Here is a 27,825-nt window from a genome sequence, read left to right as displayed (position 1 = left end):
ATTCTGCTGGTGAAATAAGCCAGTCACAAAAGGACAAGCCCTGTATAATTCTATTTGTGTGAGGCCTTGGGTAGTCGGATGTTTAGAGGCAGACTGTGGAATGGTGTTCGCAGGGGGCTGCAGGGAGGGCACGGGGGACTCAGAGTCTCAGCTCTGTGAGATGCAGAGAGTTCTGGAGACCGATACTACCGGTGCCTGCACAACAACGTTAATGTATTTAATGACACTTAAATGCAGTCGACGGTAAATTTTATCTTACGTGTATTTTACCTCAATTAAAAACTTTTAAAAATCCAAGAGATAACAGGAAAGGATTAGCTGAAGTTAAAGCAGTATTTATTCAATTTTCTTGCAATCGTATTCTATAAGGCATAAGTGGCGATTATTTGGCATTATACAAATTCTTTTAAGGCCTCTGTAGTTGGATTTTTGCTCAGAGATAGATCTCATCTGGTGCAAATCTGAGAACTTATTTACTCTGGCGTGGGCCCTTACAAGAGACACGTCTTTGCCTCACTATCCCTTAATCAAGCTCTGTCACTTTCAGTAGAGGGCATGTATGGTCTTGCAGCTGCTCTGAAGGTCACCTGGCCCCCTGGGGCCCTGGCCCCGCGAAGTGCGAGCGGGTCTCGGTGGGCTCCCAGCCTCTCAGGCCGTGCTCTCGATGATAACCGCAATGCCCTGGCCACCTCCGATACAAGCGGATCCCACAGCATATTTTCCACCCCGACGCCTACGAGAGAAAGCAGTGGTAGAAATCCACTCGAATAAAAAACGAACAGAGGTAATTTGAAAATTAATTAAATAGAATTCATAATGGTCACATCTACGTTATTCATTCTCACTCAGCTCATGTCAATCTTTTCCCCAATCCTCAATTTTGGTGTAGAGTCGCAAGAGGAGAAAGAATTTAGAAAGCAGAATACTTGTATGAGAAGAAAGTGGTAATGCGGAAGAGGGAGGCCGAGAAGCAAACAGAGAAGCTGAGGTGTGCCCTGCAAAGGGAGAGAGACAGGAGGCCGTGGAGACGGATCGGAAGCTGAGGGAGGAGTGAGCAGTCAGCCTCTTTGATTTTTGTGGTTTCGGATTTTTATGGCACCTTAGAGCAAGTGCAATTAGTGAAGTTTGTCCGTGTGAAGGGGCAGATCATTTAGAAGCAGTTCATGTCCCTTTCATAAAAATTACACTCCTTTGGACCACAATCTGTTCCCATTCCTCAACCTAACAGAACGACCCTGAGAAAGCCACCTAGGGACTCTGTGGTGCATGTTGCTCACTTCAATTCAATGAATTACTTATTAAGTGAAATGAGTCCCGTTTACCTTAACCTTAGGTTAACCTTAGGTTAAGGTAACAGAGTGATTGTATTTGGCTGACATATGTGGTCTTGTTTGCAATGTTCCTAACAGAGAGAAATGGTCCAAAACACACAGCACCGGAGGAAGAGCTCGTCTCTTAGGACTGAAAGCCCTCCACACAGAGGGCTCCTCCTGGAACCCTGGCAACAGGGACGGAAACACTTGGCTCAGACCCAAACCAGCAGTTTGCTTCAGCTTCTTAAATGACAGCATCTAGATGGGAACCCTCCCAATATGTTGTTTGGTTTCCTAAGTAGTTTTATCTCACTCTTGTCATGGGCACTAGAGTGCAAGCGCCATGAAGCCCGTGGCCTCGTGAGCGCCGACTGCTGTGTCCCAGCGTCAGGTTGGGGGGGGCAGCGCCAGGAGGGGGCACGCGCTGAGGGACTACACCGAGCCCACGGCAAACATGAGGAAGCACGCATATTCAAGTGCAGGGCCACTAAAAAGTCAACTGAGTTGTTTCTAATCTCAGCCAAAAGGGGGATAACTTATTTCTGGTGAGAAGCAGTACAGGGGGATATAAGGAAGGATGAAAAATGTTAGACTGCTCTGGGGAAACCTAAATCTATGCATTTTACCAAAGATGGCAAATATAAATTGTTGCATTTTATCTAGCAAATACCTTAATTCGTGAACCAGGTGCGCCATAATTCTCGTTCCAGAACCTCCCAGTGGGTGACCCAAAGCAATGGCTCCGCCATTCACATTGGTTTTACTTGGGTCAAGGTCCAAACTCTTCTGAACTGCTAAGTACTGAGGAGCAAAAGCTTCATTCACCTAAAGATAATCAAAACACTGGTAAACATCCTTATTCATAAGTTGCTTTTCAACCGAAAATTCTCCAGGCCTACTGATGGCTAATTTTGCTCTTTCTTTTTTTTCTATGTAAACTACCTTGCAGTGTTATTTTAGTTTATCTTCAACCACTCTTTGTAAAGACATCAGGTTTGAAAACGGGTATATTTACTAACTTAACCTTTAAGTCCACTGCATCCCTTGGAGAAAAATTTTCAGTAATGTTATAAACAGATACGTACTAGAGGCAGCAGGAGATGGTCCAGTTTCTGGACCCAGAGGGACGGCTCCAATCTTGGCTGAGTGCATGTTCTTTAAGCTCTTGACACTGAGATTCCCTCAACAGTAAAATGTAACTGTAGTACATCCTAAGAGTTACTGTCAAGATTAAGTGAAATCATGGGTTAAGTGTCTAGTGTAGCACCTGACATATACCAGCTATTCAATAGATGGTTGCTATTAGTATTATTACTGCGTACTCCTTGCCATACTTCCTGGAAGAAACTGACACACAACAAAGGATAAGCCTTCAGAGCCAGACACACAGAATGGTTACTATGCTGACAGTGGGCAGATCTGAAAAGTATCATATTGTATTTACTTGACAAGGTTGGCTATGAGGATTACCTTTCTTCAAGTTCATGGTACTATATTTTCATATGATCTTAGCTAGAAAATTGTAGCAGTAGGAAAACAGATTTTAAGAGATGTAACTTTTACAGAGTCGAGATCAAAATCCAGCTGTGTTCTTTCCTACCATATTTTCTTTTTTCCCAAGATGGTGCTTTGTTTGTCCTTTGATCCCACAATATTTTTTCATTTTATATCGGGATGCTTACGGCAGTACTAAGAGACCGGAATACGTCGTGAAACTAGGTTTTTGAACTGAGGAAACACTACTACATGATCATTACAAGTCCCAAAGACAATCATATCAAGATATTGAGTGCTATGTCTTTGAGTACATATACATCTATAAATGATTATGAACAGCTTTGCAGAGCGGACAAATTTAAACAGAATTAATTAAGTGTGAAATCTAAAGTCAGAAAATCAATGACATTATTTGCTAATACAAATACGGTCATTAATTAGCCCCCTTGAGGCTCTAATAGAAGAAGAGATTTAAGGATAAGATGTTTGCCTAAAACCATGGTTTGCTGCATGAGAGATGCCCATGCAGGAGACCACACCTGTGCCAGAGTGTGCCCCTTCTTCACCAATTTAAAAAGAGAAGTTTCTGGGGCACCTGGGTGGCTCACTTGGTTAAGCGTCTGACTTCAGCTCAGGTCATGATGTTACAGTTTGTGGGTTCGAGCCCCACGTCAGGCTCTGTGCTAACAGCTCAGAGCCTGGAGCCTGCTTTGGATTTTGTCTCCTTCCCTTTCTGCTCTCCCCTGCTTGTGCTCTCTCTCTCTTTCTCTCTCTCTGTGTCTTAAAAATAAATAGTTAAAAAATTTTTTTTTACTAAAAAAAATAGATTAGTTTCCTTTGTTATATTAGTTATCTCTCAATGTCAAGCAGCATATGTTTAATTACCTAAAATTTTCAAATACTCCCCAAATGTAAAATGTATATGACCCAGCTTGAAGTATTTTCTTTTCCACTCCTACTTTTAATTATGCTACATACTTAAGATGCCTTTGCTCTAACCTAACATTAAAAAAAAATCACCATACCAATAAACTTAACTTTTCTATGCAAAAAAATATGACATCCAAATCTAGCCACAACTATGGTGTAAAAGATAAATTTGGGGAAGGGGGAGTTTTAACTAGGGGAGAGGGCAAGAAACTTCTAGATTTGGCATGAGATACTGATTTCTATTATGTCAATTCTTTTGCTTGTATTTTTTCATTTTAATCTGTAAAAGAAGGTTTAAGTTATTGATTTCTTACCCACCTTATTATAATATTCAATTGAATTCAATAAACATATTAATAATCTAAAATGCAGTAGTCTTATAAGGGCCTAAGAATTTTCTAGGAATTCATATTTTAGTAGGAAAAAAATCAGGCTGTTTTAATTATTCAAATATACATGTAGCACTTTAATCAGGTAGAGAAAGTACCAACTCAAAGCATGTAATGAAAAGTAATACTTATTTAGATGCACATCATTTGGAAAGGCTAATAGCACTAAGATAAAAGAGCTATAAAACACCAAATAAAGTCATTTATGCTGTAGAAGTTGATGGTTTACTCATGTAAAAAAAAGCGTAACACTTACCTCAACCAAATCCATGTCCTTAAGACTCCGTCCTGTTTTCTTCAATGCCCCATTGATAGCAGGGACAGGGCCTATATAAGCACAAAAATCGATTTCATCTTATATTTACTTAAGTATCAAATTTCTTCTTCTTTACTAAACAGGAAATTCAGGAAGAAATAATGTGACAGTTATTAGTAGCCACAGTTCTTACTACCTTCCTAGCACTTTATTCAATGATGTGACAATAAAAAAACAGAAAAGAGAACCCGAGGGAAAAGCTGGTAATGCAGTCCAATTGTATGTGGGAGGCTCACATGAGGAGTTCTACCATAAACAGCTTTATTAAGCGTTCAGAAAGCTAAAGGAGTCCTGGCTGCGGTTTTGCAGTCAATTGCAGATCATGCTTCATACCACATGGCCGGGCAGACCGAGTGCTCTCCTGGATACAAATCACATGTATTCCTAGTACAGAAGTGATCATGGCTACTCTCTGAATCTGCAGGCCCATCTGGAAAAAAAGCAAGAAGCAGCAGTAGCGTCTCCACACAGGCACAGCAAGACAGAAAGCCATGAGGCACTTTACAGAAAAGGTATCTGAAGCAAAGAGGTGTTATAATGCCAACAGCAGGCAGAGAATTTTTTCAATGTTTATTTATTTTTGAGACAGAAAGAGACAGAGCATGAGTGGGGGAGGGACAGAGAGAGAGGGAGGCCCAGAATCCTAAGCAGGCTCCAGGCTCTGAGCTAGCTGTCAGCACAGAGCCCAATGTGGGGCTCGAACCCACAGACGCCAAGATCATGATCTCAGCCGAAGTCGGATGCTTAACCAACTGATGACCCCGTAGGCAGAGAATTTAAACAAAACAAAACCCCAAAAGTTCAGCTCCCAGATTACTGATGATCACCAATGACAGTTTAATGCTGCTCATAATTTTTAGGTATATTGACATTTTTTCCCAAAAGGTAAAAAAAATCTGGCTAAAGAAGATTATCTACTTCTTTATCTGTTCATAGAGAATGAAATTGCCATTAGTATCTAAAAAAAAAATATGTGGTAGGTTCTGATTCATTCAAGTAGTCAAATATCCTGCAACAAGTTTCATGAATATGCCTGAGGAAAAATGGGAAATCAGTCTTTACAAGAAAAGCATAGTGCAACCTAAATACAATGTAATGTGTTTTGTCACCTAGTTAAAATGTTCTCTGGACAAGTCTGCTTATTGGTTAAGGGCCGCCGGTTAGTGCTTTTCAATTTGAAGAACAAGTTTTACGCTTTCGCACAGAACCCAGTTCCAGATTCTTTTTGTGTCTCTAAAGCACAAAAACAGGATGGAGAGTCAAGGAGAGCATCAGTTTCCCAGCATGGTCAGGGGTGAAGTATCCTGTGAAAGGCACACAGAACTAAAAGCTGAAGATGTAACACCTACCACCCTATGCACTTCTTGTCCTCATATCCATAGTAAGCATGACTCAACGTGTTCTCATTAACCTAGAATCATGACAATATCCTGGGCCACAACTTGAGTTTTAAAGGATGTTCCCATAACACTATTATTTACTGGAACTCGGGAAGTTATTGTATTCTCATTGGGCAAAGGAGAGCTCATTTCTAGTCCTACCACTAATTTCTAGTCCTACCTAATAGCTATGTAACTTTGGGCACATTTTTTGGGCTATAAGCTTCTCATCAGAAGTGCTCTGGCTTTTAACCCTTTTCTTTCTAACCACTGTAATCCTTTCTATGAATAAAGCCCAATAAAAGATAAAGTCAGAGCTGCTACAGCTAAAGAGGTTCCAAGCTTCACCTGCCATCACCGGCAAGTTCCAGGGAGCACTGTCTTTCCATATGTGTCCTTCCTTGGAGACATTACTGTTTCCTCCACGTCCTGGCTTTCCCCCTTTTTCAAGGTTAGTAGCTACTCTACAGGGCTAAGGATTGATTGATGTTGGAGAACTGCATAACCAAGGAAACTACTCTTAGAAACTGGATTGATGAGCAAATCCCCACCACTCAATAACCACTCTCTCTTGCTTGTTCGTCTGGTGCATTTCATGTAGTTAACTTGTTTAATCTCATACAACAACCAATAGACAGCTGTCTAGGTGAAGGGACATTTGACACTATGGGGCATTTGGGATATATGGCTCTGTTCAAGCCCTGAGTGGGGGAAAAATCAAGCCTTCCACAATGATATTCGTTGTACTACAGGCCAACATCCAGAACCTGGAAGAGAAGGAAGGAAAACTACATTTTCTTTGCTCACTGCCTATGTTAATATAACAGAACCTAGTAAAAATTGAGGTTAAACTGAAAAAGAACTACAAAATAACTAATTATCTATATCAGATAAATGTGATTGATCATCAAAGCCATCTACAGACACACTTAAAAAAAAAAACCCCACACTCCCAGGCTCCACCCTGGAACTACTGAAAGACGCAGGATTATGGGTAGATTTTGATGATCACTTGGGGTTGGGAACCACTGTTCTAGACACTGAAATGATAAATGCCATACCAGTATACAGATGTTTAATTTTTTAAGCTACTTTCCATCTCTAAGACAAAAGCTGATGTTTTATTAATAGCAAGTAGCTGAAAGCTAATAAGCTTTTAAGCCTGTAACATACAAAAAATGGACTTTTTAAAAAAAGTTTATTTATTTGAGAGAGACAGAGACAGCGCAAGCAGCGAAGGGGCAGAGAGAATCCCAAGCAAGCTCCGTGCTGCGAGGGCAGAGCCGGATGCGGTGCTCAAACTCATGAAATTGTGAGATCATGACCTGAGCTGAAACCAAGAGTCAGAAGCCTAACCGACTGAGCCACCCAGGCACCAGGCAAAAAACTGACTTTTATCAGATATTTACATAGCTTAAAGTTTTAGTTAAAGTAATCTGAAACCCACTGAAACCTGACAAAGTATGGACATGCCAGCTTTCTTTTTTAGGAATTCTGTAGAGATAAATCTTCTCTGAAGGACTTGGCAGCAAATGTGGCCGGGTATTAAATTAGTCCCAAATTAGCATAATGGAATTACTCAAGTAGAACCTTTGAGGTTTACACTGAAGGATCTCTGAGAATGCAGGTCAGCAACAGGTCATACTCCTTCTAGCTTGGGACCTAATTAAAAAACCAGTTAATTAGTTGGAAAAGGCCTAACTAAGCTCATAGAAAAATCTCTGGACCTATCAAGAATCTGAATGTAGCCATAGTGTAGGCTTTTCTTTGGGATATGAGGGTACAGGTGGGATACGTCAAAGCCTCTGGGCATGAACAGTCTTGTCAGTGAGGCCCCTCATCAGTTCTGAGGATGACACGAACCAGTATAATTCAGCATCATCTGCAGTTCCTGGAGTGCATCCAGTGAAAAGCTTTTTGTTCTTCTAATTCATATTTTTCAAGCCAAGAAAGAGTATACAGTTGGCCCTTGAACAACACAAGTTTGAACTGTGTAAGATCCACTTACAGGCAGATCTTTTTGATAACATAGTCTAGTACTATAAATGTATTTTCTCAGTAACATTTCGTTTTCTCTAGTTTATCCTAAGAGTACAGTATGTACTACACCTAACATACAAAATACGCATTAATAGTTTATGTTATTGGTAACGCTTCTGGGCAACAGCAGGCTATTGTAGTTAAGTCTTGGGGGAATTGAAAGTTACACTTGAATTTCGACTGTATGATGGCGGGGGCCCCTAACCCCGCATTGTTCAAGGGTCAACTATACACATTTCTAGGCGGTTCTCCTGCTAATCTTTCCCGAGTGAGATACACTGTAATTCTGCATTTTCCTATTAAGGCCCAGCTGAGCCAGGTGGACAGGACTTTGACTTCCCGAGGCAACATGGCGAGAAGAGCACTGGAATGAGAGAGGCCCTTTTCCCACCCAGGCTCCATCACCTACTGGTCTGGAACTTTATAAGACAACCTCCCTGAGCCTCCATTTTCTCATTCACAAAGGGGCTGTGGGAAGAGGAAGTGAGATACACCAGCGACCGTGTGCAGAACACCCAGCATTCAGGAATCTCTGTTTCGCCCCAGGATCCCTCCCCCATCGCGTGTTCTCTCATCTTGTCACCACCTTGTAATCCTTCTCTGTTCTATTCTGGGTTTTAAATCTCTCAAATGAACAATGAGACATGATTACCGCCCACAAGGAGTGTGTACAGTCTTGGTTTTCCTGTTGTGCTTGGCACCATTTTTCATGAAGATGAGTTGTTTAAACGACTGATTGCCAATCTCCTTTTCTCCACAAGTGACCTTGATTTGACTATTGTTTCAGGTATCTGAACTCCAAACAAGAGTTGTCTCTGGAAACCTAACAGACCAGTCTGTTCTACTGCAAACTTACCAATACCCATGATAGAGGGATCACATCCAGACACAAAATAGCCCACAATTCTTGCGAGTGGTGTGAAGTTATGTTTTTTAACAGCATCTTCACTAGCTATGATAACAGCTCCGGCACCATCGGATACCCCCTGGGAAACAAAAACATAAGATTAATTAGAGGGCGAGAGGATCCAGTTAATTAAGATCTGAACTAATGGAGCAATGTTAGGATTATGGTAATACAGAAGCAGCAGCACCATAACTTGGGAGATAGTAAGTAGTCCTGGCAGTGCTGGGGGTGAGGGGTCAGAAACCGACTAGGGCACAGAATACAACCTCACCAAAGGAAAACAGGAAACTGGCAAAGAGGCACTTATATCCAAGAAACAGTTTATTTATTTTGAGAGAGAGAGCAGGGGAGGGGCAGAGAGAATTCCAAGCAGCTCCGAGCTGACAGTGTGGAGCCTGATGTGGGGCTTGAAGTCAAACTGTGATATCATGACCTGAGTTGAAACCAAGAGTCAGATGATTAACCGACTGAGCCACCCAGGCTCCCCTATGAACACTATTAATTTAAGCTAAATAATTAAAGACTAGTATGAAAAGTATCTCAAAGATATCTCATGATTACTTTGGACTGAACACAACAGGAAGAGTTCAAGAGTCAAGGTAGGTGCTACCTACCGATGCATTCCCTGCAGTAACGGTTCCTTCCTTCTTAAATACTGGAGGAAGCTTATTTAACTGCTCCAGGGTTGTTTGGGGCCGAGCATGTTCATCTATCTGCATCATCTGTTTCCCCTTCTTAGTCTTCACCTCTATTGGTGCCATCTCATTATTAAAGTAGCCAGCATCATTAGCTGAAATAGGAGAGTGACCACCATAAGAATGGGGAAAAAAAAGATATAAGAAATGAAATCAAACACATCCTTCAGTGTACCTTCTGGTCTACCCTTTCCTCACAGCCCTACTTTAAAATAAGGCTTTACTACATGTACAACTTACCTTGCTTATTGGAGGATTTAATGTACTGCCATGAATCTATACAAATGCATTCTGCTTCTTTTTTAAATTGTAAGTTTGATCTTTTTTACTACAATGTTTTTATAAGGTACTGCTAGACTATTAGCAGTTCTAGGCTGTTAGCTACAGACAGAATAGCACTAAGTAAACTTAAGTCTTATTTAAACTTCTCTGGGTGAGATAAGAAGTAATTTAAAAGTTACCAAGTTGTACAACAATAATGTATTGGACACTTAAAAATATGTTAAGAGGGTAGATCTTATGTTAAGTGTTTACCACAGGAAGAAAAAAGAAGTGGTCTCTACAGGAAGTGACCAATGTGTCATAGTGACGTCACCACGTCATCTATAACTGAAATTTAATGACAAGCAACCTGAAGAAACTATATGAGCTACTACTGACATGTTCCAAGTAGAACAGCGTGCCTACTTCCACCTCCACCAGCTCGAATGGACTACAGTAATCTGACGCTTCAGAAATAGGACAAGCCCGGAGTGGTACCACCTTAATTTTGAAATCACTTTCCAGCAAGCTAAAACACTTCCCTTATTTGGTTTTCAAAACTTTATTAGGGAAAAAAGGGAAGGCAAGTATTTTTAATCTCCATTGTACAGATGCTCAGTGAATACATGACAGAGGTCAGATAACTTGTGTGTGGCCAAGACAGAAAGAGAACTGCTGATCCTGACCTCTGAACCAGCACCCTCGCACTCTAAATGTGTAGCTCAAAACCGCAGAGAATGAGTTGGCCGGCATCGGCTGCATCTCACTCATCCCTCTGAAATGCTACAATGGGCTTTATTCTCACTATTCTAAGTATTTAACATCCCTAAATGAGAGTTTCTGCTCGTTTATAATAGTTTAATTAAAAAAAAATTTTCAGGAGACGAACAGACTTCTTCGACCCACGATCCTGATGAAAAACCGCTGTCGTGGTGCCCACCTGGGACTGGCCCGACAGTGGGTAGTATTATACCAAGGACACTGTGGGGCTGGCTGGGGACTGGTTCTACGTCCTCCCCAGTCGGGGGCAGTGATGCTCAGTTAGGAACGGGAGGAAGCCACAAAAGGATACCCAGTGGGTCCTTTCCATACATTACCACCCCTTCCCTGTGAATACGATATGCCTCACAGAGGACAACCCCCTCTCTCACAGTGTGTCAGAGCTGCAGTGCTCTGCTGGCCACAGAACCAGCTCAGGACAAACTGCAAGTGTCTAGGTAGGGTCAGTTAACAATGCCACTTTTTAACTAATACTATTGGTTTTCAAAAGAGAAACTTCTGGTGAATTTTGCAGTCATTAATAGAATACCCAACCATTTAAAAAACAAAGGAATGAAGAAAAAATGTGATTTTCAAAAGGTGTAATTTAAAAAAAAATTTTTTTTTTTTAACATTGATCCATTTTTGAGAGACAGAGGGTGAGTGGGGGAAGGGCAAAGAGAGAGGGAGACAGAACCCGAAGCGGGCTCCAGGCTCTGAGCTCTCAGCACAGAGCCTGACGTGGGTCTTGAACTCACAGACCGTGAGATGGTGACCTGAGCCGAAGTCGGACACGTAACCGACTGAGCCACACAGGCGCCCCATCTAAAGGTGTAATTTAAAACAAATATTTGACCGTTATCATCTGAAATGAAAAAATAAAATCCCTTCTTTTTTTTTTACATTGAGGTACAACTGACATGTAACATTGTATTAGTTTCAGGTGTACAACAGAATGACTCAATGTTTGTAGACACAGGGTGGCAAAATGACCACCGTGATAAGTCTAGTTAACATCTGTCCCCATACACAGCTACAAAGATTTTTTTCTTGTGATGAGAACTTTTAAGATCTACTCTCTTGGCAACTTCAAATACGCAATACAGCATCGTTAACTGTGGTCACCATGCTGTACATTACATGGCCATGACTTACTTGACAACCTTTACTCTATGACTTCTTTTATTTTATAACCTTTGACGCCCTTTACCCATGTCGCCCACACCCATAGTTTCGTATAGATATTTATAATATCCAATTTCACTGACCAGCTTTCCACCTCTGCTGGGACTGCAGGGCGTACTTGTCACAGTCTTCTCTGCTTATATTGTGTTTCGCAGCAAGATTTTCGGCAGTAATTGCCATGGGGATTTGGATATGCTGATCTGTTAATCCTGTCCACAAAGTATCTTCCAGCTATTAAAAGAAATTCATAATAAGATGACCTGTTAAAGCGTATTTTTTGAAAGTAATCTGCTATAAAATCTTTACATTTAAATAATAGTTCTAAGAAAAGGAAAGTAAAATTAGATTTTATGATAGCATTTACTACTATTCATTTTTGGTTCTGCGACATTATAAAAAGCACCCGGTCATTATAAAATGCACACATTTCCCCTCTCTCTGAACGAAGGGGCTCTAAAGAGTGCTAAATGTACAGGGAGAGAAGACAGGAAGTCAACCTATAGTCAAAAATTGCACCCTCAAGGCCACATCTTGTTAAGAAACCGAACACTGAGTTCTCATGCAGTGTTGCCCTGGGGCCACCTTTGTGAAGCACTGCTCTGAGCTGTGTAGGAAGAGTGTGTCTGTGCCCTTTTCACCCTGCGCCTTCGTGACAGGAACAGCTCCATCTACCAGTTAGTGTGAGGTTGAAGTGAACCTGGGACAGGTTTCTTGAGAACAGAAAAAGTTGTTACTTATTATCCAATTAGTTGGTCTCTGATAAGTGTGCCTCCGGTTTCTTCTAGACCACCTCATCGCCTTTGAGTCACTGGCCTGTCTTTCCAAAGGCTTTCTCAAATATAGTTGGTGTCTAAAATACTACCTTATATCTTCTACGTCTTATTCCTTCCGACTTTCAAAACGACCGGGTGAAGAACTGGGTTGAGTAGTGTAAATCCTTCATTACTGTTGGAAAATGCTAACAATATAGAATGTCACAGGAGAGGGGCAGCATATTCTTTACCAGTACTTTACCAGCACTGTCATTCCTATGCCGTAGTTCTCAAAGATGTGAAGATCAGTTTTTGTCTGACTGATTTAGGACAATATAATCTATATTCAAAGAGAATGTTTAAAAAAACAACAACAAAGAGAAGGTTTCCTGTGATGAAGAAGTTATCTATTCGTTGGAGATTGCTTCAGAAATATAACTTCCATAAATCACAGTAAAGTTTTAGTTACTGGGTTTCCCAATTATTCAGTAGAGAAATTAATTAATTCAAGCTCCACCTATCTTTTGATCTGACTCTTCCCTTCCTCCATTCTCCAAGTGTTAATTCTACTACCAGTGTGTGGAGATAAAAGTCTAATGTGGGCTTTTTAAAATGTTGGTTAAAAGTCAAAACTAAAAACCAAACTGGGCTTTTGAAATAGTTCACAAATTTCAGATCATTCGTATCTTGTCAATCCCCTATTAATGACATTCTTTCAAACTTTATTTTCTCTCTCCCAAAATGGTGTTACTAAAATTATTAGCATAACAGCATGACAAATAATTTTTAAACACGTTAGTGGTTCCAACCTTGAGATCTGATCCAAACTTGGTTCCAAAACGCATGTTTCTGACACAGTAGGGAGCCTGGCTCATGCTTTCGGTTCCTCCACACAAGACAACTTCAGCATCCTTCACACAAATTTCCTATGTGAAAACAAATGAGCAACAACAACCAAAAACCTTATGTTGTGGCAGGAGTATGTATTTAGCAGTAAACTACTAGTACATCTGATGAGTTACATGTCCTTGTTTACAGTGCCTCAAAAGGAAATACTTGTAAAGTAACTTGTAAAGCAAATGCTAAAGCATCTATTTCCTAAGACACAAGGGGAAGAAAAACTAACAGACTTCAATTGTCTGGGCACAGTGACAAATTCTACCTCTGTGTTGGTAAGGAATGATAATTCCGACTCAATATATATCTTGAAAATCAGCAGAGATATTAATGCCTGGCATAATACACATTGTAAGCTGATGATAAAGAACAATTCCTTTAAAAAGACAAAAGTAGGGGAGACTGGGTGGCTCAGTCGATTAAGTGTCCGACTTCAGCTCAGGTCACGATTTCACAGTTCGTGGGTTCGAGCTGTTTGCTTACAGCTCAGAGCCTGGAGCCTCCTTCAGATTCTGTCTCTCCTCTCTCTGCCCCTCTCCTGCTTGCAGTCTGCCCCTCTCTCTCAAAAATAAACATTAAAAAACATTTTTTTAAAAGACAGAAGTAGAATTTATCCTTATATTAATGGATGAGCCTGAAGCAGACCACAGATTTACAAGGAAGGGGTTAACTGAGGGGGCTCATAAAAAGAAACCCATTTCATTCTTCTTGCTGTCCACTATTTGCATTTCTTAGAAAAGCAGCAAATAATAAGCCTTCACAGAGCCCAGTTTTCATAGTGACTGCTAGGAAAATCAGGATCACTGTTTCAGTTATATCATTATAGAAATAGATTAACCTGAAAATAATTAATTCATTACAATTTATCTGTGTCTTTCATCCTGTAAAAATATGAAGACCTGGACAAATAAAATTGCATATCACTGTATCCCTTTTCCCTGTGCTCAAGGGAACAAATGCAATTACCCAACTATCTCTTAAAAATGAATACATTTATCTTCTTTTTAAATTTAAATTTAAATTAGTTAACATACAGTGCAATATTGGCTTCAGGAGCAGAATTCAGTGATTTGTCACTTACGTACAACACCCAGTGCTCATCACAAGTGTCCTCCTAGTACCCATCCCCCATCTAGTCCATCTTCTACCCACCTCCCTCCATCAACCCTCTCACTAAGAGTCTCTTGTGGTTTGTTTCCTCTCCTCCCCACTTCCCTCTACCACTTTCCATATTTATCTGTTTTGTTTCCTAAATTTCATATGAGTGAAATCATACAGTATTTGTATTTCTCTGATTGACTTATTTCAATACATTCTAGCTCCACCCATGTCATTGCAAATGGCAAGATTTAATTATTTTTGATGGCTGAGTAATATTCCATCGTGTATTTATACACACATATATATGTATGTGTATATATATATATATGTATGTATATATATATACCACATTTTCTTTATCCACTCATTAGTGGATGGACATTTGGGCTCTCTCCATTGTTTGCCTGTTGCTAAACATTGGGGTGCAGGTATCCTTTCGAATTTTTGTATGCTTTGGGCAAATACCTAATAGTGAAATTGCTGGATTGTGGAGTAGTTCTATTTTTAGTTTTTTCGAGGAACCTCCATACTGTTCTCCAGAGTGGCTGTACCAGTTTTCATTCCTACTGTTAGTGTAAGAGGGTTCTCCTGTCTCTATGTCCTCACCAACATCTGTTGTTTCTTGTGGTATTAATTTTAGCCATTCTGACAGATGTGAGTATCTCCTTGTGGTTTGGATTTGTATTTCCCTGATGATGAGTGATGAGCATCTTTTCACATGGCCATCTGGATGGCATCATTATGCCATCTGGATGTCTTATTTAGAAAAGTGTCTATTTGTGTCTTTTGCCAATTTCTTTTTTAAGTTTATTTACTTAGAGAGAGAGAGAGAGAGAGAGAGAGAGAATCCTAAACTGGATCCACACAGTCAGCACAGAGCCCGACTCAGGGCTCAATCCCACGAACTATGAGATCATGACCCAAGTCAGAAGCCTAACTAACTGAGCCACCCAGGTATCCCCTGCACATTTCTTATCTGGCTTATTTGTTTTTTGGGTGTTGAGTTTGACAAGTTCTTTATAGATTTTGGATACTAAACTTTAATCAGATGTTGTTTGCAAATATCTTCTCCCATTCCATAGGCTGCCTTTTAGTTTTGTTGATTGTTTCCTTTGCTGTGCAGAAGCTTTTAATCTTGATGAAGTCCCAATAGTTCACATTTGCTTTTGTTTCCTTTGCTTCAGTGACACATCTTAGTAAGAAGTTTCTTTAGCTGAGGTCAAAGAGGTTATGGCCTACATTCTCCTCTAGGATTTTGGTAGTTTCCTGTCTCACATTTTGGTCTTTCATCGATTTTGAATTTTTGTATATGGTGTTAAAAAAGTGGAATTTTACCAACAACACTATTCTTGAAGAGACTGTCTTTTTTCCATTGGATATTCTTTCTTTTTTTGGTTTAGATTAGTTGACCATATAGTTGTGGGCCATTTCTGGGTCTTCCATTCCATTCCATTCTATTGGTCTATGTGTCTGTTTTTGTGCCAATATCATATTGTCTTGATGACTATAGTTTTGTAATATAGCTTGAAATCTGGAATTGTGGTATCTCCAGTTTTCTTTGAGTTTTTCAGGACTGCTTTTGCCATTCGGGGTCTTTTGTGGTTCCATACAAATTTTAGGATTGTTTGTTCTAGCTTTGCAAAAAATGCTGGTGGAATTATGAATAGGGATTGCATAAATGTGTAGACTGCTTTGGGTAGTATACATACTTTAACAATGTTTATTCTTCCAATCCATGAGCATGGAATGCTTTTCCATTTCTTTGTGTCTTCTTCAATTTCTTTCATAAGTGTTCTATAGTTTTCAGACCTTTAACCTCTTTAGTTAGGTTTATCCCTTGGTATCCCTGTTTTTGGTACAATTGCAAATGGGATCAATTCCATGGTTTCTTTTTCTGCTGCTTCATTATTGTACATAAATGCAACAAATTTCTGCACATTGATTTCATATCCTGTGATTTTGCTGAATTCATGTATTAGTTCTAGCAATTTTTTGGAATCTTTTAGGTGTGCTACATAAAGTATCATGTCATCTGCAGTGAAAGTTTGACTTCTTCCTTGCTGATTTGTATGCTTATTTCTTTTTGTTGTCTGATTGCTGAGGCTAAGACTTCCAGTACTATAGTAAATAGTGATGATGACAGTGGATATCCTTATCTTCCTCCTGACTATAGGGGAAAGGCTCTTAGTGTTTCCCCATTGAGGGTATTAGCTGTGAGTCTTTTGTATATCGCCTTTATGATGTTGAGGTATGTTCCATTTACCCCTACTTTGTTGAGGGTTGTTATCAAGAATGGATGTTGTATTTGGTCAAATGCTTTTTCTAAATCTATTCATAGGATCATATGATTCTTATCCTTTCTTTTATTACTGTGGCATATCACATTAATTTGTGAATATAGAACCAGTCCTTCAACCCAGGAATAAATCCTACTTGATCATGGTGAATAATTCTCTTAATGTCCTATTGATTTTGGTGTGCTAATATCTTGTTGAGAATTTTCGCATACATGTTCATTAGGGATACTAGCCTATAATTATCCTTTTCAGTGGGGTCTTTGGAATCAAGGTTATGCTGGCTTTGTAGAATGAGTGGAAGTTTTCCTTCTATTTTTATTTTTTTGGAGCAGTTTGAGAAGAACAGGTATGGACTCTTCTTTAAATGTCTGGTAGAATTCCCTTGGGAAGGTGTCTGGCCCAGGACTCTTATTTGTTGGGAGACTTTTGATTACTGATTCATGTTCTTTGTTGGTTATGGGTCTGTTCAAATTTTCTATTTCTTCCTATTGCAGTTTTAGAGGTTTGTGAGTTTCTAGGAATTTGTCCATTTCTTCCAGATTGCTTCCATTTCCTCCAGTTTGTTGGCATATAATTTTTCATATTAGTCTCTTATAATGGCTTGTATTTCTGTGGTATTGGTTGTGACCTTTCCATTTTCATTCATGATTTTATCTATTTGGGTCCTTTCTCTTTTTTTTCATAAGTCTGGTTAGCAATTTATCAATTTTGTTAATTCTTTCAAAGAACCAGCTTCTTATTTCATTGATCTGTTGTACTGTAGTTTTATTTGTTTCTATATTGCTTATTTCTCTTCTAATCTTTATTATTTATCCTTCTCCCTTTAAGCTTTATTTGCTATTCCCTTTCTTTTTTTAATTAAACCTTTTTAAAAATGTTTATTTATTTTTCAGAGAGAGAGAGTGTGAGTGGGAAAGGGGTAGAGAGAGAGAGGGAGACATAGAATCTGAAGCAGGCTCCAGGCTGAGTTATCAGCACAGAGACTGACATGGGGCCCTAACCCACGAACCGTGAGATCATGACCAGAGCCAAAGTCAGATAGTCAACCAACTGAGCCAACCAGGCACCTTTGGCTATTCCTTTTCTATCTGTTTAGGTGTAAGGTTGTGTATTTGGGACCTTTCAAGAAAGGCCCAAATTGCAATAAACTTCCCTCTTAGGACTGCCTTTTTGCATCCCAAAGGTTTTGGACTATTGTGATTTCATTTTCATTTGCTTCCATGTAGTTTTTAATTTCTTCTTTAATTTCCTGGTTAACCCATTCATTCTTTAGTAGGATGTTCTTTAACCCCCTTTTACTTAGGGCTTTCCAAATTGTTTCTTGTGGTTGACTTCAAGTGTAATAGTGTTAGGATCTGAAAACATGCACGGTATGGTCTCGATCTTTCTGTACTTGTTGAGGGCTGATTTGTGACCCAGTATGTGATCTATTCTGAAAAATGTCCCATGTACACTTGAGAAGAATGTGAATTTTGCTGCTTTAGGATGATAAGTTCTGAATATATCTTTTAAGTCCATCTGGTCCAGTGTGTCATTCAAAGCCATTGTTTCCTGGTTGATTTTCTGCTTAGATGATCTGTCCATTGCTGTTAAGTAGGGTGTTAAAGTCCCCTACTCTTACTACTTTCTGTAGTGGCTTCTATGCTTTATTCCGGACTACTATTCAAGCCCCCCAGTAGTCTTATGACTGTTGTTCTAAATTCTTGTTCAGATAGGGGTGCNTCTCTCTCTCTCTCCTAGAAATAAATAAAAATATTAAAAAATAAATAAATAAATTCTTGTTCAGATATATTACTTATATCTGTTTTGAGCAAGTCCCTGCCTATGACTTCTTCTTGACCTTTCTTTTGGGTAGAATTACTCCATTTTGTCATTTTGGCTAAGTTTCTGTCTTTTGGATGTTTTGAAAGCTTGTTATGTTTCCTGCACTTGAGGGTAATGTTATATTAAAAAGGGGTCGAACACTGCTCAAGGCCTGGACACTTCAGGAAGTGTTTCTGATGTGTGCTGTCTGCTGCTGTGTTTTGGTTGCTCTTTCCCACTGGGTCAGTCATCTGCAGAGCTCCTCCTTGCTTTCAGTGAGGAGTGTCTGGACCTTTAACTAGGTATGTTTTGATTTGTTTGTTTAAAATAAGCCTGGGGGAGGGGGGGAAACAAATTCTAAATAAATAAATAAATAAATAAATAAGAGAAAAGGAAAGGGAAGAAAAAACCCAGAGATAATCAAAAGACTATAAGCCTGATTCCAAAGAAAAAGAAAACAAAAACACCCCCCCCAAAAAACAAAAGAAAATGATAAAAAGAAGACTGATTGAAAAAGAGAAAAGGAAATGAAACAACAAACTAACAAAGAAAAAACTATAAGCCTGATTCCAAAGAAAAAATTTAAAAAAAGAAAATTTTTAAAAAGAAAATTAAAAAAAGAAAATTTTTAAAAGAAGAAAATTAAAAAAAAAAACCCAAACAAACAAAAAGCAAGTAATCCAGTCCTACTTCCACCAGAACTGCAGGTGATGCTCTGAAGCACTGTGTGTCCAGTGCACTTGGTGCCTGCGGGGCGCTGCCCGTGCTGTTCTTCAGAGGGGAGGCCACTGTGCTCGTTTAGAGTCACACCTGCCCCGTAAATATGAAGCTGCAAGGGACGGCGGGCAGGGTTTGATGTAAGTGGGTCCCACCTCCACCGGGGGCTGCCGTGTTTCTCCCTGAGGTCCCCATGTTGGTGTTAGGGGGAACATGGCACCACTCCAATCTCTTATCCCCAGACAGAACCCTCTGGGATCTCACAACCTACTGTTCAGGAAGCCCTCACAGAACAGCAAGGGCGGTCAGTGCTCCATGCACGTGGCTGGAATTTAAAACTTGAATTCTTTTTTTTTTTAAATGTTTTTATTTATTTCTAGGAGAGAGAGAGAGACAGCGTGAGCAGGGGAGGGTCAGAGAGAGAGGGAGTCACAGACTGAAACAGGCTCCAGGCTCTGAGCTGGCAGTCAGCACAGAGCCCGACGCGGGGCTCGAACCCACGAACCGCGAGATCATGACCTAAGCGAAAGTCGGACGCTTAACCGACTAAGCCACCCAGGCGCCCCTAAAACTTGAATTCTTAAGGGACCTGGCACCCCTCCTCTGGAGTAGAGCCTCTTCACGCTGTGTCTGATGTACTTTGTCCCTGATAAACAGTCCCATGCCTGCATGGTGCGTCAGTCTATGGTGCAGACCTTGCAAAGCAGCAACCAGCTTATCCGCCCTCTGTCCCCCGCCTATCAAAGGACTTCTGCTGGCACCTGTGGGGGGGTTTTGTCCCTGGGGAGACAATATACCCTCTTGCAAATGTACTCTAGGAAGAGGAAAGTTGTCTGAGATCCCCCACCACACTGTGCACTCCAGGGCCAGCTCCCTCCTTCCGTGGAGTGCCTGCCGCACGCAGCTCCACTCCAGAGAAAAGGTGTGCACTTCCAAAACTTCAGAATTTGAGCTCCACACGCTGTTTGCAAAAAAAACCCATGATTCTCAGCACCCCTGGCTCCCCAGTCCATGATCTGGAGAGGTTTTCATCTTGTGTGAATCTGACACTGCACTCTCTCAACCCCTTTCTGTTTCTCTCCCTTTTGTCTCTCCATGGAAAGGGCCCCCTCCTCCACAGCATTGCCATTTTTCTCTCCCCCAATTCACTTCCATGCACTGCATGCCTGTTATGNAAAATAGAATAGGTTATCTCAAAATAGTATGTTCCTTAACAGAGGAAGTATGCAAGGCTGTGGTTCTCAACCTGGCTGCACGCTGGAATAGCCAGGAAAGTGTTATTAATGTATCCATGTTCAAGCTCCTAACCAAATCAACTAAACCAGAAAGCCTACAGGCAAGGCATCAATAGATCCTTTAAAAACACTCAGGGGATCATAATGAGAAACCGAGACAGAGACCTGATGATGTAGGGAGAGGAGAGATGAACGACTGGAGAGTAAGAAGTGGGGCTAGACCACTGCTTCTACTTCCCATGCTTTAAAATGCATACAGGGACCTCTTGTTAAAATGTAGGTTCTCAACCAGCAGATCAAAGCCTGAGAGTCTGCAGTTCTCATCATTGGCCTGGTAAAAGCCAATGTTGCTGGTCCAAGAACCACATGGGGATAGAATGACTTTCCCTGCCCCCCCCACCCCCAAATTGTAACTTTTATTGTAGAGAGCTAAAGCAAATTTAACAAAATGTAAAGAATTAGCCCATTAAGGTAAAGGGAATTTTAGGGTGTTCACTGCATTCTTCTTTTTTAATTTTTTAAAAATTTATTTGCTCTTGAGAGAGAGAGGGGGAGAGACAGAATCCCAGGCAGGTTCCACATTGTCAGCACAGAGCCTGATGTGGGGCTCAAATCCACAAACTGTGAGATCATTACCTGAGCCGAAATCAAGAGTCAGATGTTTAACCGGCTGAGCCACTGAGGTGCCCCCCGCTGTCGTATTCTTTCATCTTTGTATAGGTTTGAAAAATTTCACAATAAAATTCAACAAGTTGAGCACATCTATTGCTGGTTTGGACCACCTGGCTGAAGAACCAGTGGCACTCGGGGATCTTGGAAGGCAGGACGTTTATTTCACACTGGTGGGCCCAGAGGAGATCACTCTACAGAGGTCTGAGACCCGAGCATAAGGATGGGGGACAATTTATAGGCTGTTACTTCTGCATTAGTGGCAATTTGGTGTGTGGCAAGCAGGGCTGGAAGAACCCGGAAGGAGAGTCTTCGGGTGGGGACTGGAATTCCCTAGCAGTCCTGTCAGCCATCTTATAACATAATTTTTCCCTATCATTCTCCCCTTTGATGCCCCTTTAAATAGACGTAGGCAGTATTAGGGGGCATCATCTTCATGTATTCTGGGCTGGTAACCTTGCAGGGCCAGCGCTTGGGCTGTAGCCCAGTTTGTGATGGTGTTTTATGACTATTCCTGACTGGTTTACAAAGTAATAGCACTCTTCTCCAAGGAAGATGCAGGTGCCCCCTTTCTTGGCAGCGAGGAGAGCAAGTGCCTGTCTGTTCTGGAAGGCAACTCCTGCCAGGGAACTTATTTGGCTCTGCAAGGACACTAGGGAGCTGGCCACCCTTTCCATGTCTTCATTGAATTCTTGGTATGGTTTATGACATAGTCCCACAGAAGAGCCTATGCCTCCTATGTCAGTCCCTATCCCCGTGGCTATTCCTGCCCCTAGGAGGACAGGCAGCAGCACTGCTTGTTCAGCCTGGACCTTAGGGCTGGAGGTTTACAAATGGGGCCCAGATTAGAGGCAACCAATACCAACAAAACGTAAGAGGAAGGTGAGTACGAACAGGAACCTCTTGCTGTTTCCCCAGCTTTCTGGGGCAACTTCTGCTAATCCAATGGCAAGGAGTCTCTGACTGGTGATTTCTCAAGCTCCTGCCATATGTAGACCAGCCAGCTTCCAGGTGTGACTGAAGCAGGGCTGAAGATCCTAAGAATCTAGGACTCTCTGGAAGGTCGCTTTGAGCGGGTTCATCGGATTTGGGTCAGTCTTTCAAGTCTGGGGCTCCTGGACTGGCCCTCTTAACTCTGGAGTGGTGAACCACTGGAGTGATACCTGTGACCTTGAGGGCAGTAGAGGCGGTCAGAATAACAGTATGAGGCCCAGTCCACTGTGGTTTGAGGGGGTCTTTTTTCCAATCTTTGATCCAGACTGAATCCCCTGGTGAGATGGGGTGTATGGGGGATCCTTAAAGAGATTGGGGCCTTCTCTATGGTATATCGTTGTAACTCATTTAGGGTGGCCCCTAAAGCTTGAAGTTGTTCTCTCATTCCCTTATCCCTATTTGGTGTAGGTTCCCTGGGAGGCTCCCCAGACATGGAGAGGGCCTCCCATATATTAGTTCAAAAGGGGAGAAACCTTGAGTTCCTGGTGTGCAATGGACATGCAGGAGGGCCAAGGGCAACAGGTCTGGCCATGGAAGTCNAGGTAAGCAAAGCATTGGAGGTCTGTTTCCTGACAGAACTTGGCTGTTTCCCTTGAGGGTGTGATTTATCTGCTCTACTTTCCTTGAGCTTTGAGGCCAATTTGTATAATGTCCGCCATGAACACAGGCCTGTTATTGCTGTGGATTGTGGCTGGTAAACCGAACCAGGGGACAATTTCTTCATCTGCCCTCGCCGATGATGAGGGGATTAGGGCATGTAATTCCGTCCACCATGCTGACCATCCTATGGGTAGGGCGCCCGCTTCTAAGACCTCATCTGTGGTCATCACTGCACAACCTGCTTTTCGAGTGTCCCCTGTATGACGGAATGGGGGACTTTAATGTGCAGTTCTTGTCCCAGGATGAGCTCTGCTGCTTTAATGAGTAGAATCGTTGCAGCTAACACCCTAAGACATGGTGGCCATCCTGCTGCAACTGGGTCCACCTATTTTTGACAGGGAGGCCACTGGCTGCTGCCAGGGGACAAAAGTCTGTGAGAGAACCCCAAAGGCAACCTCTTCCTTCTCCTACACAAAGAAGTTATATGGCTTCTCTATATCTGGCAGGCCAAGGGCTGGTGCCTGCCCTAGGATATCCTTTATTGCTAGGAAGGCAGCCTTTGCCTCTTCTGTCCATCAGGGGGTTCTGGATCTGGCCCTACCAAGAGATTATAGAGGAGTCTTGCTATTGCTGAGAACCTGGGAATCCAGATTTGGCAGAATCCTGTAGATGCCAGGAATTCTCATAGCCCCCTCTTAATTTGGGGCTGTGGTAGGGAGGTGATGACCTTCTTTCTCTCCGGCCCTAGTGCTCTTTTTCCTTGGGTGAAGAAGAAGCCTAAGTTTCGTACTTGCTATTGGCAGATCTGTGCCTTTTTCCACGTGACCCGATACCCTGAGTCTGACAGGAGTTGGAGGGCCTCTGTGTCCTTGTACAGTTCTCTCAGGTATCGCTGGCAAGGAGGAGGTCATCTATATACTGGAGAAGGTGCAGCATGTGGCCTCCCTCAGAAAGCCAGCGAGGTCTCTGGCCAGTGCCTCCCCAAGGAGGGTAGGCGAGTTTTTAAATCCCTGTGGGAGATGCGTCCAAGTCACTTGCATCAGACACCTTGCGTCTGGTTCGGTCCATTCAAAGGCAAACAAGGATTGGCTCTGCGGGGCCAAGTGGAGGCAGAAGGCATCCTTTATGTTTAGGCAGGTAAACCAGCTGGCAGAGCCTGGGATCTGGCTGAGGAGGCTGTATGGGTTTGGGACTACTGGGTGCAAGAAGACAGTCACTTTGTTGATAGCTCATAGGTCTTGAACTGGTCATTACCCTCCTCTCAGCTTCTTGACTGGCAAGAGCAGGGTGTTCCAGGGTAATTGGATTCAACCAGAATGCTGCTTCTTTGAGTCTGGTCAGGTGTTCTTGGATGCCTTCCCTTGCCTCTTGTGGGAGGGGGTACTGTCACTGTCTCTGAGGTTGAGCCCCTGGGATTAACTCTATAATGACAGGGGGCCGGTTGTGGGCAAGTCTGGGGGGGGCGGTTTGTCCTTGGCCCATACAGTGGGGAAGGCAGTCCTGAATTTGGGCAGGCCACTTGGTTGGGCCTGGGCATAGAATAGCCTCCATTCTTCTTCTCTTGGTGTAGTCATTGCCATTATAAGGAGGCTGGTGCGTTCTGTTGGCTCAAAGATTATTTGGGCCCCCAGCTTTGAGAATATATCCTGGCCAAGGAGAGGGATAGGGCACTCAGGTAGGTAGAGAACTCATGCCGTACTGTGTGGCTCCCAAGTTCACACTGACGGGCTTGGCAGAAGGGCTGTTGCATTGCCCATTTCCCTGTGGTCCCAAGGATGGTTGAGGTCTTCTCGCTAAAGGGGGCCACAAGGAAGGTGACCACAGAATGCTCAGCCCCAGTGTCGACCATAAAAGTCATAGTTTGGCTCCCTACTTTCATTTTGATTGGGGGCTCACAGGGGCCAAGAGGTGAGCCCAGGTCCCTCAATCTGAATCTATTCCTGCTAGGCCCATGAGGTCTTTTCTGCAGGGCTCTGTGTATGGGCTGGGTTTGGGGGACTTTCTCTGGTTGGGACATTCATTCTTTCAATGTCCTTTCTCCTTGCAGTAGGCACATTGATCCCTTGCTAAGGAGGTTCTGGGCCTCCCCACTTTTGGCAACTGGACCTTCCCCACCCTTTTGTTGTGGCTTTCTTGTGGCTGAGGGTCAAACAGGGTATAAATGCGGTAAGCCTTGAATAGCCTCTCATAATAATCCCCAGGGAATTCTCCTTCCTGCTGAGCATATGCATGGGCCTCTTAGCCCCTGCTCGGATCCCCCGGAGGAGAGCCTCTTGGTACTGGCAGATGTGGACTGGCATCTGGAGAGTGCTTTGCCTGGCCAAGGGCACAATCTGGTCACTGGTCTGGGGGAGAGGGGATCTGCTGAGTCCAGAGATGGTGGGGAGACCGAAGGTGGCAGAGTATCAAGAACTGGGGGGTTAGGTGCTGACAGTCTTGGGGGAGCATAAGGTGGAGGCAAGATTGGTCCTTCCTCTGGATCACTGGTGAGAATTTGTGGAGGTCAGGACTTCTGTCGACCTTCCACTTCTGTCGACTGGGCAGAAGAACCAAGCAGCACTCGGAGATCTTGGAAGGTAGGAGATTTATTTCACACTGGCGGGCTCAGAGGAGATCACTCACCAGAGGTCTGAGCCCTGAGCATATGGATGGGGGACAATTTATAGTCTGTTACTTCCGCATTAGTGGCAATTCAGCGCGCTTGGCAAGCAGGGCAGGAAGAACCCGGAAGGAGAGTCTTCGGGCGGGGACTGGAATTCCCCTAGCAGTCCTGTCTTATAACATAATTTTCCCCTATCTCTATAGGTTAGGGATTCTGGATGAAGTGGGACCTCAGTTAATTAACATGAATTAATAATTAACACACTGAATGCTTCATTTTTTGATGGAGATGAAATTATCTTATTTTATAAATTAATGTCATCAAAAAGACGGTTAGTCAGTGGACAGTATTTTGCTAGGTTTTCTGTTTTGGAGTTGCTTCTCTTGTAATACTCTCTAATGTCCAGACTGGTAAAATAGGTGTTTTATAAAAATCCAACAGTCCTCTGAGATAATAGAAAGAATATTATAACAGGAGGTAGGAGATCTAATATGGACTCTGTCATTCACTAGCAGTGTGAACTCTGGTTTACTTAACTCTTAAGTTCCTCCTATGGGAAGTCATCTGCAAATGGATTTACAAGTGTCTTATTTGTAATAAAAGGAGTTGGAGCAGTTTTGATTGAGCTGTTAAATCCTAGCCTGACTGAATAAAGATAGTTTCTGGAGATTTTATAAATAGAGTACATACTTGTATGTAAATTTTGAATAAAGTGGTCCTACCCGATGTCTAAGAACCAGATGTCTTCTACTTTGGCCACTGTATTCCAGAAAGTAACTGACATTTTTTCTTTCTTCTTCTTTTCCTTTCTTCCTTCCTTCCTTCCTCCCTCCCTTCCTTTCCCTTCCTCCCTCCCTTCCTCCCTCTCTTCCTTCTTTCTTTCTTTCTTTCTTTTGGTTGCATATTCTCTAAGTGGTCCCACAAAATGACTTTAAGTCCCTTGAACACCAAGATTTGTGGGAAGAGCTGAGTACAGGAGAAAGAACACTGAACTAGGAGTCAGGGGATCTGCATCTAGCCCAAGATTGTTATAGATCACCCGGCTCAGCTCTGAAACGTCTCTGGAAGTTTCCTTAAGTGTTAAGAGAGGCCTGGAGTTCTATAAAATCTCTAGAGTTTCTTCTGGCTTTTTAACATTTCATAAATCTTACTTAGAATTTACCTTTTTAAAAAAAGTTCCTAAATATTCTTGTTTTATTTTTCAATTGAGGTATAACTGACATATAACATTATATTAGTTTCAGGTGTACAAGCAAATGATTCAATATTTGTATTGCAAAATGATCACCGCAGTAAGTCTAGTTAACATCTGTTACCATATGCAGTTATCAAAAATTTTTTTCTTGTGATGAGGACTGATGTGGGGCTGAGAGTGAAGAGTCAAGAAAGAATTCTTGAGGGGCACCTGGGTGGCTCAGTCGGTTAAGTGTCTGACTGAGGCTCAGGTCATGATCTCATGGTTCATGAGTTCGAGCCCCACATCAGGCTCTGTGCTGACAGCTCAGAGCCTGGAGCCTGATTTGCATTCTGTGTCTGCCTCTCCCCCCCCCCCACTCACACTTTTTCTCTCCCTCTCAAAAATAAATAAGCATAAAAAAAAAAAGGGGTCCTTGAGACGTTTTTGGTGCAAAAATGTGCTTTTATTAAAGCACAGGGATGGGTCCCATGGGCAGAAAGAGCTGCCCATGTGAGGCATGACTGCTTCTAGTCAGTGGGGGTCAGGGGTAGCATAAGTCTCTAAGGAACTTGAATGCAAGGCTTCCAGGACCAGTCTAGCTGCTGTTAAGATAAGGCTCTTTACTACTGTCTAGTAAAACATTAGTCTTGAGACCCTTTAGATGGATATCAGTGGGTCACATGTTTGTGGCTAAAAATAGAAAGGAACTTCCCCAACCTGATAAATGCATTTACAAAAAATCTACATCTGCCATCATATTTAAGGGTGAAAGTCTGGCTGCATTCCCCATAGCATCAAGAAGAAGATACCCACTTTTTGTCACTTCTGTTCAACACCGGAGGTTCTAGGGGGCAATTGGCCAAGAAAAAGAAATGAAAGAAATCCAGATTGGAGGGGAAGAAGTAAAACTATCTCTACTTCCAGATGACATGATGTTACATATAAAAATCCTAAGGAATTAAGCTGAAAAACTATTAGAATAAATGGGCTCAGCAATCATGATTCAAGATCAATATACAAAAATTAATTATATTTCTACACACTTAAAATGAACAATCTAAAATGAAATGAGAAAACAATTCCATTCAAAATAGCATGAAAAAGAATAAAATATTATGAATCAATTTAACAAAAGAAGTGTAAAACAAGTCTAAAAACTATAATTTAATTATATAACGTTCTATGTATCTTCAGCGTATTTCGTGTTACTTTTCTAAGTGAAGGACAGTATAGGCACATATTTTTTCAATCCAAAACTAAAATTATTTTTATTTTATTTAAAAAAAATCCTAAGTGGTATGCCTGGATGGC

The 27,825-nt window shown here is 41.8% G+C and overlaps 1 protein-coding gene across 1 annotated transcript in view; it reads right to left on the bottom strand.

Moving 5' to 3' along the window:
• Window positions 1-319: 319 nt before the first annotated feature.
• ACAA2 (acetyl-CoA acyltransferase 2) overlaps window positions 320-27,825 on the bottom strand; it is a 37,808-nt gene continuing 10,302 nt past the window's right edge. The window contains exons 4-12 of the mRNA XM_077777646.1: window positions 22,754-22,991; window positions 21,670-21,961; window positions 13,233-13,349; window positions 11,755-11,902; window positions 9,386-9,561; window positions 8,721-8,850; window positions 4,386-4,456; window positions 1,984-2,138; window positions 320-733 (exon numbers count right to left, since the gene is read on the bottom strand). Of these exons, the coding sequence (XP_077633772.1) occupies window positions 649-733; window positions 1,984-2,138; window positions 4,386-4,456; window positions 8,721-8,850; window positions 9,386-9,561; window positions 11,755-11,902; window positions 13,233-13,349; window positions 21,670-21,961; window positions 22,754-22,991 (1,412 nt within the window). The 3' untranslated portion in view covers window positions 320-648. The remainder of the gene's footprint in view (window positions 734-1,983; window positions 2,139-4,385; window positions 4,457-8,720; window positions 8,851-9,385; window positions 9,562-11,754; window positions 11,903-13,232; window positions 13,350-21,669; window positions 21,962-22,753; window positions 22,992-27,825) is intronic.

This window comes from Crocuta crocuta, unplaced genomic scaffold, assembly GCF_008692635.1.
Source record: "Crocuta crocuta isolate KB4526 unplaced genomic scaffold, BGI_CrCroc_1.0 scaffold36, whole genome shotgun sequence".
Taxonomy (NCBI): Eukaryota; Metazoa; Chordata; class Mammalia; order Carnivora; family Hyaenidae; genus Crocuta; species Crocuta crocuta.
Note: the sequence above shows the minus strand (reverse complement) of the source record. Positions and strands in the feature narration are given on the sequence as shown.